Here is a 13,541-nt window from a genome sequence, read left to right as displayed (position 1 = left end):
CACAGAATCGTTGATAAAGCTCAGACACTGAACACCCCAAAAGTAAGTAACAGACATATATACAATGAATGCCCGAAAAGTAACTAACAGACGTACACATCTATGAAACAGCATGAAATAATGGCACATGTCTCTACAAGTTTACAAATTCTGTAACCTCTGTGGATTTCTTCCCACTTCCAATAACTGTAGAAAATGAATCATCAGAAGAAAGCATTGTGCTGGAAGTACTTTCTCGAAAATGACACAAATATTTTCTCTTAAAGCCAAAGTCAGTCCTCTGAACTGGCAAGATCTATCTTCCTATGGCTCTCAGGTAGCTCACCTCACTGAAAAACCAGATGAACCTAACCTAATGAAAAAAATATTAGCTATGAAGCACAACCACTTCTTACATGGCCATATGCATTTTTTTAAACATTAAAAGGCCACTGACATGTTGAATACACTCAAACAAATATCACAACCCTGTTTACAAAAATACTTACAGTTGTAGGTCTCTGTCCCTGTTGGTACCAAGAACAGAGAGTCTTAATTGTCTGCACCAACTTCAGTATAAACCACAAACCCCATAAGACTTGGGCTGGAGTACAGCAAAAGCTGTGTGCTGCGCGGGGCCTCCCAGCGGTATGCCTCTGGGTGTCAGGGTTCTCAGACCACCAGCTGCTTCAGCCAGCACAGGAGGCCTCTCTAAGCAGGATCTAAATTCCTGTTACTAATTAACCCTACAGAACAATGCCTCTCCCTAAGAGGACAGTCCTGAGGCCAGGTGAAAAGATGACAGGTATAATAATTAAACATTGGCTTCATGACTGTTTTGTGCTAGGGGTAAAAAAATTTGTCCCAGTCAACTGTTTTTTTTTTTTTTTTTTTTTTTTTACCCATCTCAAGATAACAAACAAACAAAATTTCATAGCATGGTTTTTGCATCCTAATCTCAGTCCTGACCCTGATCTTCTTTTCCCTTGTACCATATTGGCTTTTTCCTCATTTTAAAGTTTATTTGATCTTGTTTTACGTATTTTTATAAGCTGTGGTAAGCCCCTCCCTAGAGAAAAGTAGGGCAAAAATAAATAAAAACTTACATAAAACAGTTCACTATCTGCTCTGTAAAAGAAGATAGGAGGAGAAAATGAATCACTGTTACCACAATAGTGCTATTTCCTTCCTAAAAAAAGATTCACTCCCACAAAATAAACATCAGTCTTTTGTGTGCCTCTTAAGTTTTTGCACACTGCTTCCCCGTAGCAACCAAACTGTCCTAGATTAATACATTGGAGTCTAATAGGGTAAATCTCCTTCGTCACTTCTTTTATATATCCTTTTTGTCTTTGATTATTTAAATCCCAGTTAATTCTTCCTGTGCAATCCATTTACTTTCCTAATTTTTTTGCTATCTGCCTGGCTTAGAAGACTCATCATACTCACTTCTTTCCAATGATGCTAATCATGAATTGGAAGAAAAATCAACACACAAAAGATGTCAATTGTCCCCAAACTGATCTACAGATTAACAAAATTCCTATCAAAATCTTGCAAGGATTTTTTGTTTTGTTTTGTTTTGTTTTTTGAGACATGGTCTTGCTCTGTTGTCCAGGCTGGAGTAGAGGTGTGCAATCATGGCTCGCTGCAGCCTCAACCTCCCCAGCTCAAGCAATCCTCCTGCCTCAGCCTCCTGAATATCTGGGGCTACAGATGTGCACCACCACACTGGGCTAATTTTTTAATTTCTTAGTTTTTGTAGAGATGGAGTCTCATTAGGTTGGTCAGGCTTGTCTTGAACTCCCGGGCTCCAGCTGTCCTCCCACTTCGGCCTTCTTAAGTGCTAGGATTACAGGTGTGAGCCACCCTGCCTGGCCTCACAGTGATTTTTGGCAGATATTCTAAAACTTCTAGTAAAGGTACAGGCCCTAGAATAGCTAAAAACCATCTTGAAAAAGAAGAAAAAAGTTAGGCCGGGCGTGGTGGCTCATGCCTGTAATCCCAGCACTTTGGTAGGCCGAGGCGGGTGGATCACCTGAGGTCAGGAGTTCAAGCCTAACGAACATGGTGAAACACTGTCTCTATCAAAAATACAGAAAAATTAGCCAGGCGTGGTGGTGCATACCTGTAATCTCAGTTACTAGGGAGGCTAAGGCAGGAGCATCGCTTGAACCCAATCCTGGGAGGCAGAGGTTGCAGTGAGCCAAGATCATGCCACTGCACTCCAGCCTGGGCCACAGAGTGAGACTCCGTCTCAAAAGAAGAAAAAAGTTAGAGCAATGAATCTATCCCATATTAAGGCCTACTGGATAACTACAGTAATCAAGACAACACAGCATTGGCAAAAAGACAGACACATAACATAGATCAGTGGAACAGATTGGAGAACCCAGAGACAGGCCCACATGAATATGCCAAACTGATTTCTGTGCCATTCAACAAACAGTGCTAGAGCAATTAGACACCCCTAGGCAAAAGCAATGAGCTTCTACCCAATCCTCATTGTGGTACATCCATACCATGGAATACTACTCAACAATAAAAAGGAACAAATTATTAGTACGTGCCACGACCTGGATAAGAATCCAGGGAATTAAATTATGCTGAGTGACAGAAAGCCAATCCCAAAATGTTAGATACTATACAAGTACATTTACATAGCATTTCCCAGATGACAACATTATAGAAGTGGAGAAGAGATGGGAGTTGTTAGGTTAGGGATGGGGATGAGGTGGTTTAACAGGGCCACATGAGAGACCCCTGTTCTGGAACTCTTCTATTGGATTGACCACATCAGTGTCAATATCCTGGTTGTGATACTATTGTATAGCTTTGCAAGATGTTATCACCGGAGAAACTGGGTAAAAAGCCCTCATGATCGCTTAGTATTATTTCTTACAACTACATCTGAATCTATAATTATCTCAAAATTAAAAGTTTAATTAAGCGGGGTGGGGTGGCTCACGCCTGTAATCCCAGAACTTTGGGAGGCTGTGGAGGATGGATTACCTGAGGTCAGGAGATCAAGACCATCCTAGCCAACGTGGTGAAACCCTGTCTCTACTAAAAATACAAAAATTAGCCAGGCATGGTAGCTGGCATGTGCCTGTAATCCCAGCTACTCGGGAGGCTGAGGCAGGAGAATTGCTTGAACCCGGGAGGCGGAGGTTGCAGTGAGCTGAGATCGTGCCATTGCAATCCAGCCTGGGTGACAAGGGTGAAACTCTATCTCAAAAAAAAAAAAGTTTAATTAAGTATTTTTTCCAAGGAAAAAGCATCCCAACCCCAAAAAACAAACCTACTTCAAATGAAACTTTCAAATATAATCCATTTGTAAATGGGCGACTTACTGTAACTGTACTTCACATAAATCTATAGAGATTTACTTATTATCAATGCCATCTTAAGAATTTCAAACTGGAAATATTTATTTTTCCCTATAAGAATGAAAGTTAATCCGAAAGTAAAATATTTGATATAGAATAAGAAATGGAAAGCATTGCTGTCCAATTGAACATGTTTATTTAGCAGGCTGTGTAGATACTTAAAAAGAGAACCTCTAATATCTAGGGCCCATCCAAAAATAAAAAAGGAAACCTGCACATAATTTTCAGAAATTTCATCTACTGCCCCAGATTATTAATTTTTAAAACCTGACCTACTCTGGAGAAATAGCAAGAAAACAACTTTTTGGAAAGGGAGGAGATTGGGTCATCTCAATTTTTTATTATATTTCATTTTTAGAGAGAGGGTCTCGCTATTTGGCTCAGGCTGGTCTTGAACTCTTGGGCTCATGTGATCCTCCTGCCTCAGCCTCCTGAGTAGCTGGGATAATGAAAGTGTGCCACTGTGCTGGTCTTCCAATGTGAATACTGCTATAAATATAATAGAAAACAAGTTTTTGAAATGTGAACTATTCCTTTTTCTTTTTTGTTTTTCTTTTTCTTGAGACGGAATCTCACTCTGTCACCAGGCTGGAGTGCAGTGGCGCGATCTCGGCTCACTGCAATTTCTTCCTCCCAAGTTCAAGTGATTCTCCTGCCTCAGCCTCCCGAGTAGCTGGGACTACAGGTGTGCACTAGCACACCCAGCTAAGTTTTGTATTTTTAGTACGACGGGGTTTCACCATGTTGGCCAGGATGGTCTCGATCTCTCGATTTCGTGATCTGCTCACCTCAGCCTCCCAAAGTGATGAGATTACAGGCATGAGCCACTGCGCCTGGCCCTTTCTTTTTTTTTTTTGAGATGGAGTTTCACTCTTGCTGCCTAGGCTGGAGTGTAATGCACGATCTCGGCTCACTGCAACCTTCACCTCCCAAGTTCAAGCGATTCTCCTACCTCAGCCTCCCAAGTAGCTGGGATCACAGGCATGTGCCACCACATCTGGCTAATTTTTGTGTTTTTAGTAGACAGGGTTTCACCACGTTGGCCAAGCTAGTCTCGAACTTCTAACCTCACGTGATCTGCCCGCCTCGGCCTCCCAAAGTGCTGAGATTACAGGCGTGAGCCACCACACCCGGCTGAACTCTTTATTCTTGAAAATAAATAGATGATATAACAGTTCAGCCTTCCCAGAAGTGGAATGGGCAGATGGAGGTTTCAGGGCCCTTTATCTTCTCAGTTTCCATAACATAAAACCTAGATCCAAACTCCCTGAATTGCCACTTTGGAGGCCAGTCTAACTTATGCTGGACTTTTCTGGCGCTTTGGGGAATGCCAGGTCATGCACAGAAGAGATGAGGCTTCTTTTCAGTTCATTGACGAGGCAGCACAAGCCCAGAATATGCTCCAGTGACTCATCTTCTGCCCCCAAAGTCCCTTGGGCCCCACCTCTGTCTTCAAGCTCTTGCCTACCTTCTCTTCTTTTTATCACCCTGAATGTTCCAGAACCACTGTCTCCTCTCCCCCAGCCCCATGTGCTTCCCAGCAAGTTTTGTCATTGGATTCTGGCTCTCCTACAACCCAGAAACTGCTCTCCCAACAACACACTCTCCTGAGGCTTCATCTAGATGTGGCCTCTATGGTGTCTGGCACTTTCTGATCACTTCCGCCTCCATGGAATGTCCTCTTCGTAAAATGTCTCCAACACTCCTTTCCTCAGCTCTCCCATGCCTTTCTGATCACTCCTCAGTTGTTTCACTGAGTGTCCACCTCTGCCTCCCTCAAATGTCCATATGTTTCCCAGGACTCCGAGCCTGCTGGTATCATCCTACCTTCTCCCAGAGTGAGCTCCGTCTGCCACACCTAAAGCAGAAGTCAGAAGACTGGTGATTCCCTGAAGTTCAGCAAACCAGGAGCATCTCACGGGAACATGGAACTCAAGAGAAATCAAGCTACACCCGTCATCTCCCATCTCCCATCAGGAAACTTGTTCCTGGTTTCCTACCTGACCACAACCTCCCTATCGGCAACTTGGCCACCCAAACCACAAATCAGGGCCCTGCCTCACTTGAGTGATCATTCAGATCTCAGCAGTCACTAAGCCTCCGTTCCTGCCTTTAACCTTCCTCTCTCCTTCCACCCTGTTGATGTTCTCATGGGCCTGAGTCAGGCTTATGCCTGGAGCCTCCAAACTTCACTTCCACCTCTCTAAACCCATCCTCTCCGCCACTTCCAGAATGGCCTTTAAACGGCCCCACCCTGCCTGCTCACTCCCAATAAAAACCCTCCTGGAGAGTCCCCCAGCAGTTCTCAAGCGCAGGCCTGGCAGGTGCTGCCTCCAACAGACAGGTGGATAGCACTTGCTTCTTACCTATAGAAGCCCACATGGCAAACTTTTTGCCTTTTTTATATTTTATGTTTTTATTTTTTAATCTAGAAAATCCTCCCAGATCCTGGCCCATATGGCAAACTTATAAAATTAAATTTGTTAAAGGGGGCTGGGTGCAGTGGCTCATGCCTGTAATCCTAGAACTTTGGGAGGTCGAGGTGGAAGGACTGAAGCAAGGAGTTTGAGACCAGCCTGGGCAACATAGTGAGACCCCATCTCTTTAAAAAAATAGTAAAATGAATATAATAAAAAATAAAGTTTAAAACAATAGGCCGGATCACGAGGTCAAGAGATCAAGACCAGCCTGGCCAACACAGTGAAACTCTGTCTCTACTAAAAATACAAAAATTAGTCAGGTATGGTGGCTCGAGCCTGTAATCCCAGCTACTCCCGAGGCTGAGAAGCGCTTGAACCTGGGAGGCAGAGGTTGCAGTGAGCTGAGATTGTGCCACTGCACTCCAGCCTAGACAACAGAGTGAGACTCTGCCTCAAAAAAAGAAAGAAAGAAAGAGAGAGTGAGAAAGAGAAAGAAAGAAAGAAAGAAAGACAAACCCCTAATCATACTTCAAGCCTTAGTTGAGAATATTTCCCCTACAAACCTCTCCTAGACATGGTCTCTGATTCCCAATCTCTAGGCTGTTAGCAGAGACTCCATGACATTTTCATATTACCAGGACCTAGCAGCATGTGCCACTCAGTAAATTTAATAAATGTTTGTGATGTGGACTGAAAATATCAAAATAGTCTGCAGTTAGATCTCTTCTCTCTCTTTTTTTTGGAGACAGAGTCTCACTCTGTCGCCCAGCTGGAGTGCAATGGCATGATCTCAGCTCACTGCAGCCTCCACCTACTGGGTTCAAGCCATTCTCCTGCCTCAGCCTCCCAAGTAGCTGGGACCTCAGGCACATGCCACCATGCCTGAATAATGTTTTCGTATTTTTAGTAGAGACTGGGTTTCACCATGTTGGCCAGGCTGGTCTTGAACTCCTGACCTCAAATGATCCGCCCACCTCAGCCTCTCAAAGTGCTGGAATTACAGGCGTGAGCTACTGCATCCGGCCGCTCTCTTCTCATTTTAATGCAGCTACAACATTCTCCCTTTTGTCAGGGTGGATTAATCAATATGTAATATCCCTCCAGAGCTGGAGAAACAGTCACAAGTTGGATCCTCAGCTCACAGGCAGAAAAGAAAACATGCAACACCAGCTCAAATGTTTCTGTGTAGTGGCCTCACTGTCCATTTCTCACTCCTATTTCTGGACTCAAGATGATGTCAGAGCATTGGCCAGGACTGTCAGTGCAGGAAAGTAAGACAACAACACTCTCTGTCTCCTTGCTTCTGCCTTCTGAAAAGTTCTGCTTTCCACAGGGCAATGAACTTGATCAATCACTGGAGGTATTTTTTAAGCAGCTCATTTCCAGGAGATAAAAAGGCTAGGCAACCAGGACCTGTATTTTGCCCTATTTTCTGCCCCAATGGAACCAGACTTGGAATCATTTCCTTTTCCCAAAAAGCTTAGGATTTTGACCTCTATGGGAGAAGACAGAGACATGCTGTAGTCTACTGATATGTACACTGATACACCTGTATGAATCGAGCTTGTGGCCTTCTGTACCGTGGGCAAGTCATTTTGTTTGTGCATAAATTTCTTTTTAAAGACAAAAAAGGGGATATTATTTTCAGTTAATATTTTTCAACCAACAACCCACCACCCCTGCCGGAAATCTGAATCAATCAATAATTCAATCAATTGAGTCTGTCTTTCTGTCTGTCTGGTCTCGCTTTTTCTCAAAGCTTTTGGAGAACTTTACTGGCTTTAGCTGAAAATCTCTGAGCTCCAAGGTCATCTGTAAGTCACTGGCTTGAACCACTGATGAGCCAGCCAACTTTTCTCTCCCGGGCTGTGGCTTCAGAGCAATGGGTGTGTAGCAGAGCTCAATACAAAGAGAACTGCTGGCCTCATGGTCAAAATGAGATTGTGAACTTGCCAGGGGTGAGCCTGGACCGTGGTTTATGAGTCCTGGCTCCAGACACCCAGCCTCTCACATGGCTGGAGCAACATCGCATTCCTGGACACCAGGCTCAGAGTCTTGAGAGTAATCAGAGATGTACAAAGTGTGACATGCTCCGTTTGGGCCACTAGATATCTAAAAATATGGGATTTCTGTCTGCTGTCAAGCAGCAGCTCACTGCACGAACAGAACCACGGAGGCTGCTGCTCAAATGGGGACATGAGCTGACGGTGATGTGGCCAGTGGAGTGAGGACCTGGGAGGCTCTTCCTTCCCTGCTGTTGTTGACATCACAAAGCTCAGCACCACATGTGGTTTGTTTGGCTGATTCCAAATACCAAGAGGGAATGGATCATTCTCATTCCTGAAAGAAAAACTCCAGGAGACTGTGCTCCTCAGGGAGCATCATCTATACCTTAGAGACACATGGGAGAAAGGCGCCTTCTCTGAGCATGTTCTCCCAGCCCCAAGGACCGAGAAACCCCACATCCCCTGGGCCAAGCACTCTTTAGCCCAGTGAAGGTTCCATTCTCATCTTCCTCCAGAAACAGAGCTCTACGTAATGGCTATGCACTTGGCCAACCCACAGAAGCCCGATAAGCTTGTAATAGAGTGGAACCACAGTCCCAATAATTCTATAAAACGGAACCACTTGAACCCAGGAGGCGGAGCTTGCAGTGAGCCGAGATCATGCCACTGCACTCCAGCCTGGGCGGCAGAGCGAGATTCCACCTGAAAGAAAGAAAGAAAGAAAGAGGGAAAGAAAGAAACCAGAAACACTACGTGTTGTATCTTACAATGTATCTTTGGCTCCAACTGTGGATCCTGGGCCATGTCTCCTTGACAGCATGAGTGGGAACTTCCTACCCTAAGGTTTAGCCAGTGACTTCTGTATTGAGGGCAGGGGCTACAAGACTGAGGAGGAGGGTCCCATCTGAAAACTGGGACATGGGAGGATGGGGTCTGACAGGAGTCAGCCTGTGGGGACAGAATGGTGGGAGGTGGAAGGCTGAGATCAGGAAGACTGATTTCTGGGGTAGGTGGAGGACACTAAAAAAAAAAAAACCTGAAAAATTCAAGAAAAGAAAATAACAGAATGATGTAGAAATCAACTGAATAAATTTAGCTTTATATTTAACACAACATTCACTTCATTTTCTTAGATTTCTCATCACACTGCCCTCAGGTAAGGGCTTGGTTTTAGTCTGGGGACTGAAAATCGCTGGTCTGGATTAAGACTCCTACAGTGCCATCAAATTCTAAAAACTTGAAATTCTACAATTCTGAGGCATATCACCATCTCACCTTCTCCAAAGAAAAGCCTCAACAATGAGGGGGAAAAAAAGAAGGAAGGGGCCAGGTGTGGTGGGTCATGCCTGTAAGTCCAGCATTTTGGGAGGCTGATCACTTGAGGTCAGGAGTTCAAGACCAGCCTGGCCAACATGGTGAAACCGTGTCTCTACTAAAAATACAAAAATTAGTCAGGTGTGGTGGCAGGCTCTTGTAGTCCAAACTACTCGGGAGGCTGAGGCAGGAGGATTGCTTGAACCCGGGAGGTGGAGTTTGCAGTGAGCCGGGATTGTGCCACTGAACTCCAGCCTGGGCGATAGAGTGAAACTCTGTCTCAAAAAACAAATAAATAAGGAAGGAATAAAGTGCTCCAAGCAAGATAAAATATGTTAAAGCAAAGCATTCTGAAATAAAAATTATTAGACAGTAGGAGAGCAAGCAAAGATAAAATCCTTTGATCATGCCTCAACTTCCCTCCCATAGAGACTCAGGCCAAAGCAGATCAGATAACCCTTTGAAGACCCTGAAGTTATTATCTGTTGGACTACTAAAGTGGATTATTCATTAGCAAGTACAAGTAATTCCCTCCCAAGGATCTATCGAAAGATGGCTGGTAATCTCGTTAGTGGGATAGTGGGTGCAAGTTGCATCAAAGGGAAGAGAGAAAATAAATAAGCAAATATGTTTTCAAACAACTATAGTTATTTAGGAGTTCTTCCAGGTACTCCTAACTCCTTGTTACAGCTCCCTTCAGCTTACGCTTGTACACCTAGTGACATGGGCCCCCTAAAATGTGACTTGTGTGAGGACAGAGACTTTTGTCTGGTTTGTGAACTGCTGTTCGTCTTCAGTGCCTAGGATATATTAAGTGCTCAATAAATATTTGTTGAACGAATAAGGCAAATAATACGTATGCTACAGGGAAAATGACAAGGCAATGAGTTCTTTTCCAAAGGCAACTTTATCCCTCATAGACCCCCCCCTGCCCTGCAATCTGTGATCGTAATTTCTGCTGGCTTTGTGCAGGCTGTGCCACATGCCTGAATTGGTTTACCTCCTTCTCAAATACTTCTTTGGGAAAGATTTTCCTCATTAAGCAGTGTCTGATTTCAATATAGGACTCCCTTGCAAAATCTTCCGTGCATTCTGATCTCCTGGGCTTGGCATCACTTTCACAAGTCCGCTGCCCAGGGACCATGTGTTCACAAAGACACGGCTTGCTGGCCCGTATGGTAAGCTAATTGATGTGGTAAGCCCTGAAGGCAGGATTATTTTTCAGCCAGGCCCTGCCTAATGTTTTCTGATGATGGCCAAGTGGGCAAGTTCAGTCCTTTCTCCCCAGAAACATGATCCTGCTTTCTATACCAACAAGTATTAATTCAAATCCCTCGTGGGCAGTCCAGGATATGAAAATTACAGTAATCTAATCTTGTAGAGGAAGAAGTATGAATCATCATGACACGGCCTGACAAAGAGCAAAGTGATTAACGCCAGGCTGCAGTAGGGTCCCCAGTGACAGCTCCCCGTGGGTCACAAACCTAACATGGGAACCCACGAGGCAAACATCAGAGAAGCAACATCCTGGTCTCCATCCAGGTTGAGGAGAAGCAGGGAGTAGCAATGCCGTATTCTCAGGACCATGTCTGAAAACTGGCCATACTGAGGCAAATTCAGTGACTGAGGGAGAAGAGCAAGATTGCGTCTTAAAAACTCATCTGTTCCACCTTCTGACTGGTGGAAACTGCTTAAACTCTGAAGCTTACTTTTAGGTAGGAACTATAAGGTTTGCAGAATCACGGCATCACAGAGAATGACCTAGAAACCCCAATCCTCTGCAGGGGAAAACAAGAGGACATGCTTAGGACAAGCAAGATGATAGATAACCATGCCAAAAAGAATGCGCTCTTAACCATATCCCAGAAACATACAGTTCTGAAGAAGTCTTGGCCTTTTTCTGAAACCTTCAAGAAGTACACCAAAGCTCCCCATCTCCCATCTCCAGGAAACCACAGCCCAAGTGCACTGGGAAAGTTGGTCAGGGTGCCTGCAAGCCTAAACCATCACTTGGCTTTTTTTTTCTTTTCTTGCTTTCTTTTTCTTTTTTTTCTTTTTTGCACAGCTGTATTCAATTTTCTGTCCTTGGGGTTTTAAAAGGAACATTTATTCTAGGGCCAGGATTCTCAAGTTTTATGGTTATACAACTCCCTCCCAGGGCCAAAGAATGTTTTAAAAGTCTTAAAGCTAGCAAAGAAAATTAGTAAACGTATCCGAATGAAAGTGAAATAAAAAATTAAGACTTGTTCCAGTTTATATTCAACCTCTTACTTGATTGTATTGTACCTTCTGTTTGCCCTGCACTACTTTTACTACCCATTTTTCATGCAAATATAGGTAGGTAGGTAGGTGTGTGTGTGTGTGTGTGTGTGTGTGTGTGTGTGTGTGTAGAGACAGTGAGAGAGCAGGTGAAGAACAGAGAAGTACAAAGGTGTATTTCGAGTCTTCCACAGCTTCTATTTCCTGTTCTGTGGTAAATTTTATTTTAAATAAGGTCTACAGCTTAAACCGAGTTTAACAAAAGGTCATGAAGAAAGAGATTCCTTCAGTGTTTTTATAACATTGCTTGCTTTCCCAATTTAGAGAGCTAGATACTTCCTGATTTTTTGGTAGTAGGAAAGTAGTTTTAAAAACCCTTACATTTTTTACTTAAAAAGTCAAATTAGTGGCATTTTAATTGAAATGATTAAGCTTTTGTCAATATCGAAAAAAAAAAAAATCATTACCAGAAAAAAAAAAAAAAAGAGAGAACGATAAGATGACGCTCCCACCAGCCCATGAAATGTTAACTAGTTTTCTCAATGCAGCCACGTGGAGTTAAGAAAACCCACAAGTCCCTTACCTGTCTTCTTCTGTTCTTCTCCCTTCATGTCACCTGGATCCCCACATCTCACAGGCATCTACCCAAAGCCTTTGTCTGCACAAGTTCACAAACATTACTTGTACGTTTGCCCCTGAATTCTCCCGAAGGGTGGCTTCCTGCTCATGCACACTCATCGGATCTGACAAAGCCAAGCTCAGGCTTTCGGGGCCGAGGTTTGTGACACAGCACACACCACCACATTAGAGGCCTGGCTGCATCCCAAGACAAACCAGAAATTTTTGAGAAACAAAAGTTATTTGCACATATCCACTCTGAGCAGAAAAGATGGAATCAGTACTCTTCCATAAAATGATGGGAAATGTTGTCAGTGGCACCTGCTTTGTACCGTCCAATTCTCTGAAAACAATTAGAAGACAGTGGAAACTGACCTTGCCCGACCCTCATCATGATGAGCAGCCAATGCAGGCTTCTCTGGAGAGGCAGTTAGTTCTGAGAAAAGCCAACCAAACCTCTCCTCCTGGCAATCACTTTCTCTTGCTCTTTTAAAATCAAGAAATCAAAGTGCCCTTTAGCACGGCCCTGTGGCCAAGAAAGCCCTGCAGCCAAGATAACAGGTTGAAGTTCAAACGATTCATCCCAGATAACCACTCTAATTCTCCCATGATTGGAAGTTGCTAGAAGTTAGTCAAAGTTATAAACCTAGGGCACAGGACAGCTGGAAAAAAAAAAAAAGATTCTAAAAGCAGGGTTTGTTTCTTGGGCTGGGCATAGAGGCTCATGCCTGTATTCCAAGCACTTTAGGAGGCCAAGTAGGGAGGATTGCTTCAGCCCAGGAGTTTGAGACCAGCCTGGACAACACACTAAGGCACCTGTCTATACAAAAAAAAAAAAAAAAATTAAAAATTAGCCAGGCATTGTGGCTCACACCCATAGTCCCAGCTACTTGGATGGCTGAGGTAGGAGGATCCTTTAAGCCCAAGAGGTCAAGGCTGCAGTGAGTTGTGATTGCACCACTGCACACCAGGCTGGGTGACAGAGCGAGGCCCTGTCTAAATAAATAAAAGCAGGGTTTCTTTTAAGCCAGAAATTTTTTCATGGGTGATATTCTACCTTCTAATCACATAGGACACACTACTAATATCATCTTTTCAGAATAATAAACTTAAAAATCCTGTGAATCTGCACTCTAGAACAAATGAAGATGCTTCTTTCAATGTTTTATGAAAGTAATACTGAACAATTCTTTCTTCTGAACCCCCACAGCATGCCTCTTACATATACAATAAAACACAACCAAACAATTACAACCACAAAGTTTTGTTTTTTAAACCACACACATAAGAAAATTGCTACAATAAGACTTTACCTAAGGTTAGAGAAATAACGGCATTCTCTAATTTCATGCCAAGCCAGCTAGAAAACACTAAATTTTAAAAATATTGTGTTATGGTAGGCCATCTGTATTCCATATAAGAAAAAAATTTTAGCTAGGAACACTCAAATATAACTTCAAACAATTGACTTACCAAAATATGCAAGTGCATGGGCGTACACACACACACACACACATCTGGTAAAAGAAAAACAAACACAGCTTGGATTCATCCAA

General features: G+C 43.4%; 1 protein-coding gene across 20 annotated transcripts in view; it reads right to left on the bottom strand.

Annotated features, from left to right (window-relative positions):
* Positions 1-13,541, bottom strand: part of LOC101129712 (supervillin) — a 277,906-nt gene that overhangs the window by 177,781 nt on the left and 86,584 nt on the right. For 17 of the 20 annotated variants that reach the window (XM_055352396.2, XM_063710243.1, XM_063710247.1 and 14 more), the window contains exon 1: positions 11,951-12,116. The exons of 1 other annotated variant lie outside the window; for it this stretch is intronic. In XM_055352396.2, coding sequence (XP_055208371.2) covers positions 11,951-12,008 — 58 coding nt within the window. In that variant the 5' untranslated portion in view covers positions 12,009-12,116. Of the gene's footprint in view, positions 1-488; positions 632-11,950; positions 12,144-13,541 lie in introns of those variants that run through there. 2 more of the 20 variants (XM_063710254.1, XM_055352393.2) reach the window with 2 other exon arrangements.

Source organism: Gorilla gorilla, chromosome 8 (genome assembly GCF_029281585.2).
Source record: "Gorilla gorilla gorilla isolate KB3781 chromosome 8, NHGRI_mGorGor1-v2.1_pri, whole genome shotgun sequence".
NCBI classification, from domain to species: domain Eukaryota; kingdom Metazoa; phylum Chordata; class Mammalia; order Primates; family Hominidae; genus Gorilla; species Gorilla gorilla.
This window is presented reverse-complemented; position numbering and strand designations above follow the sequence as displayed.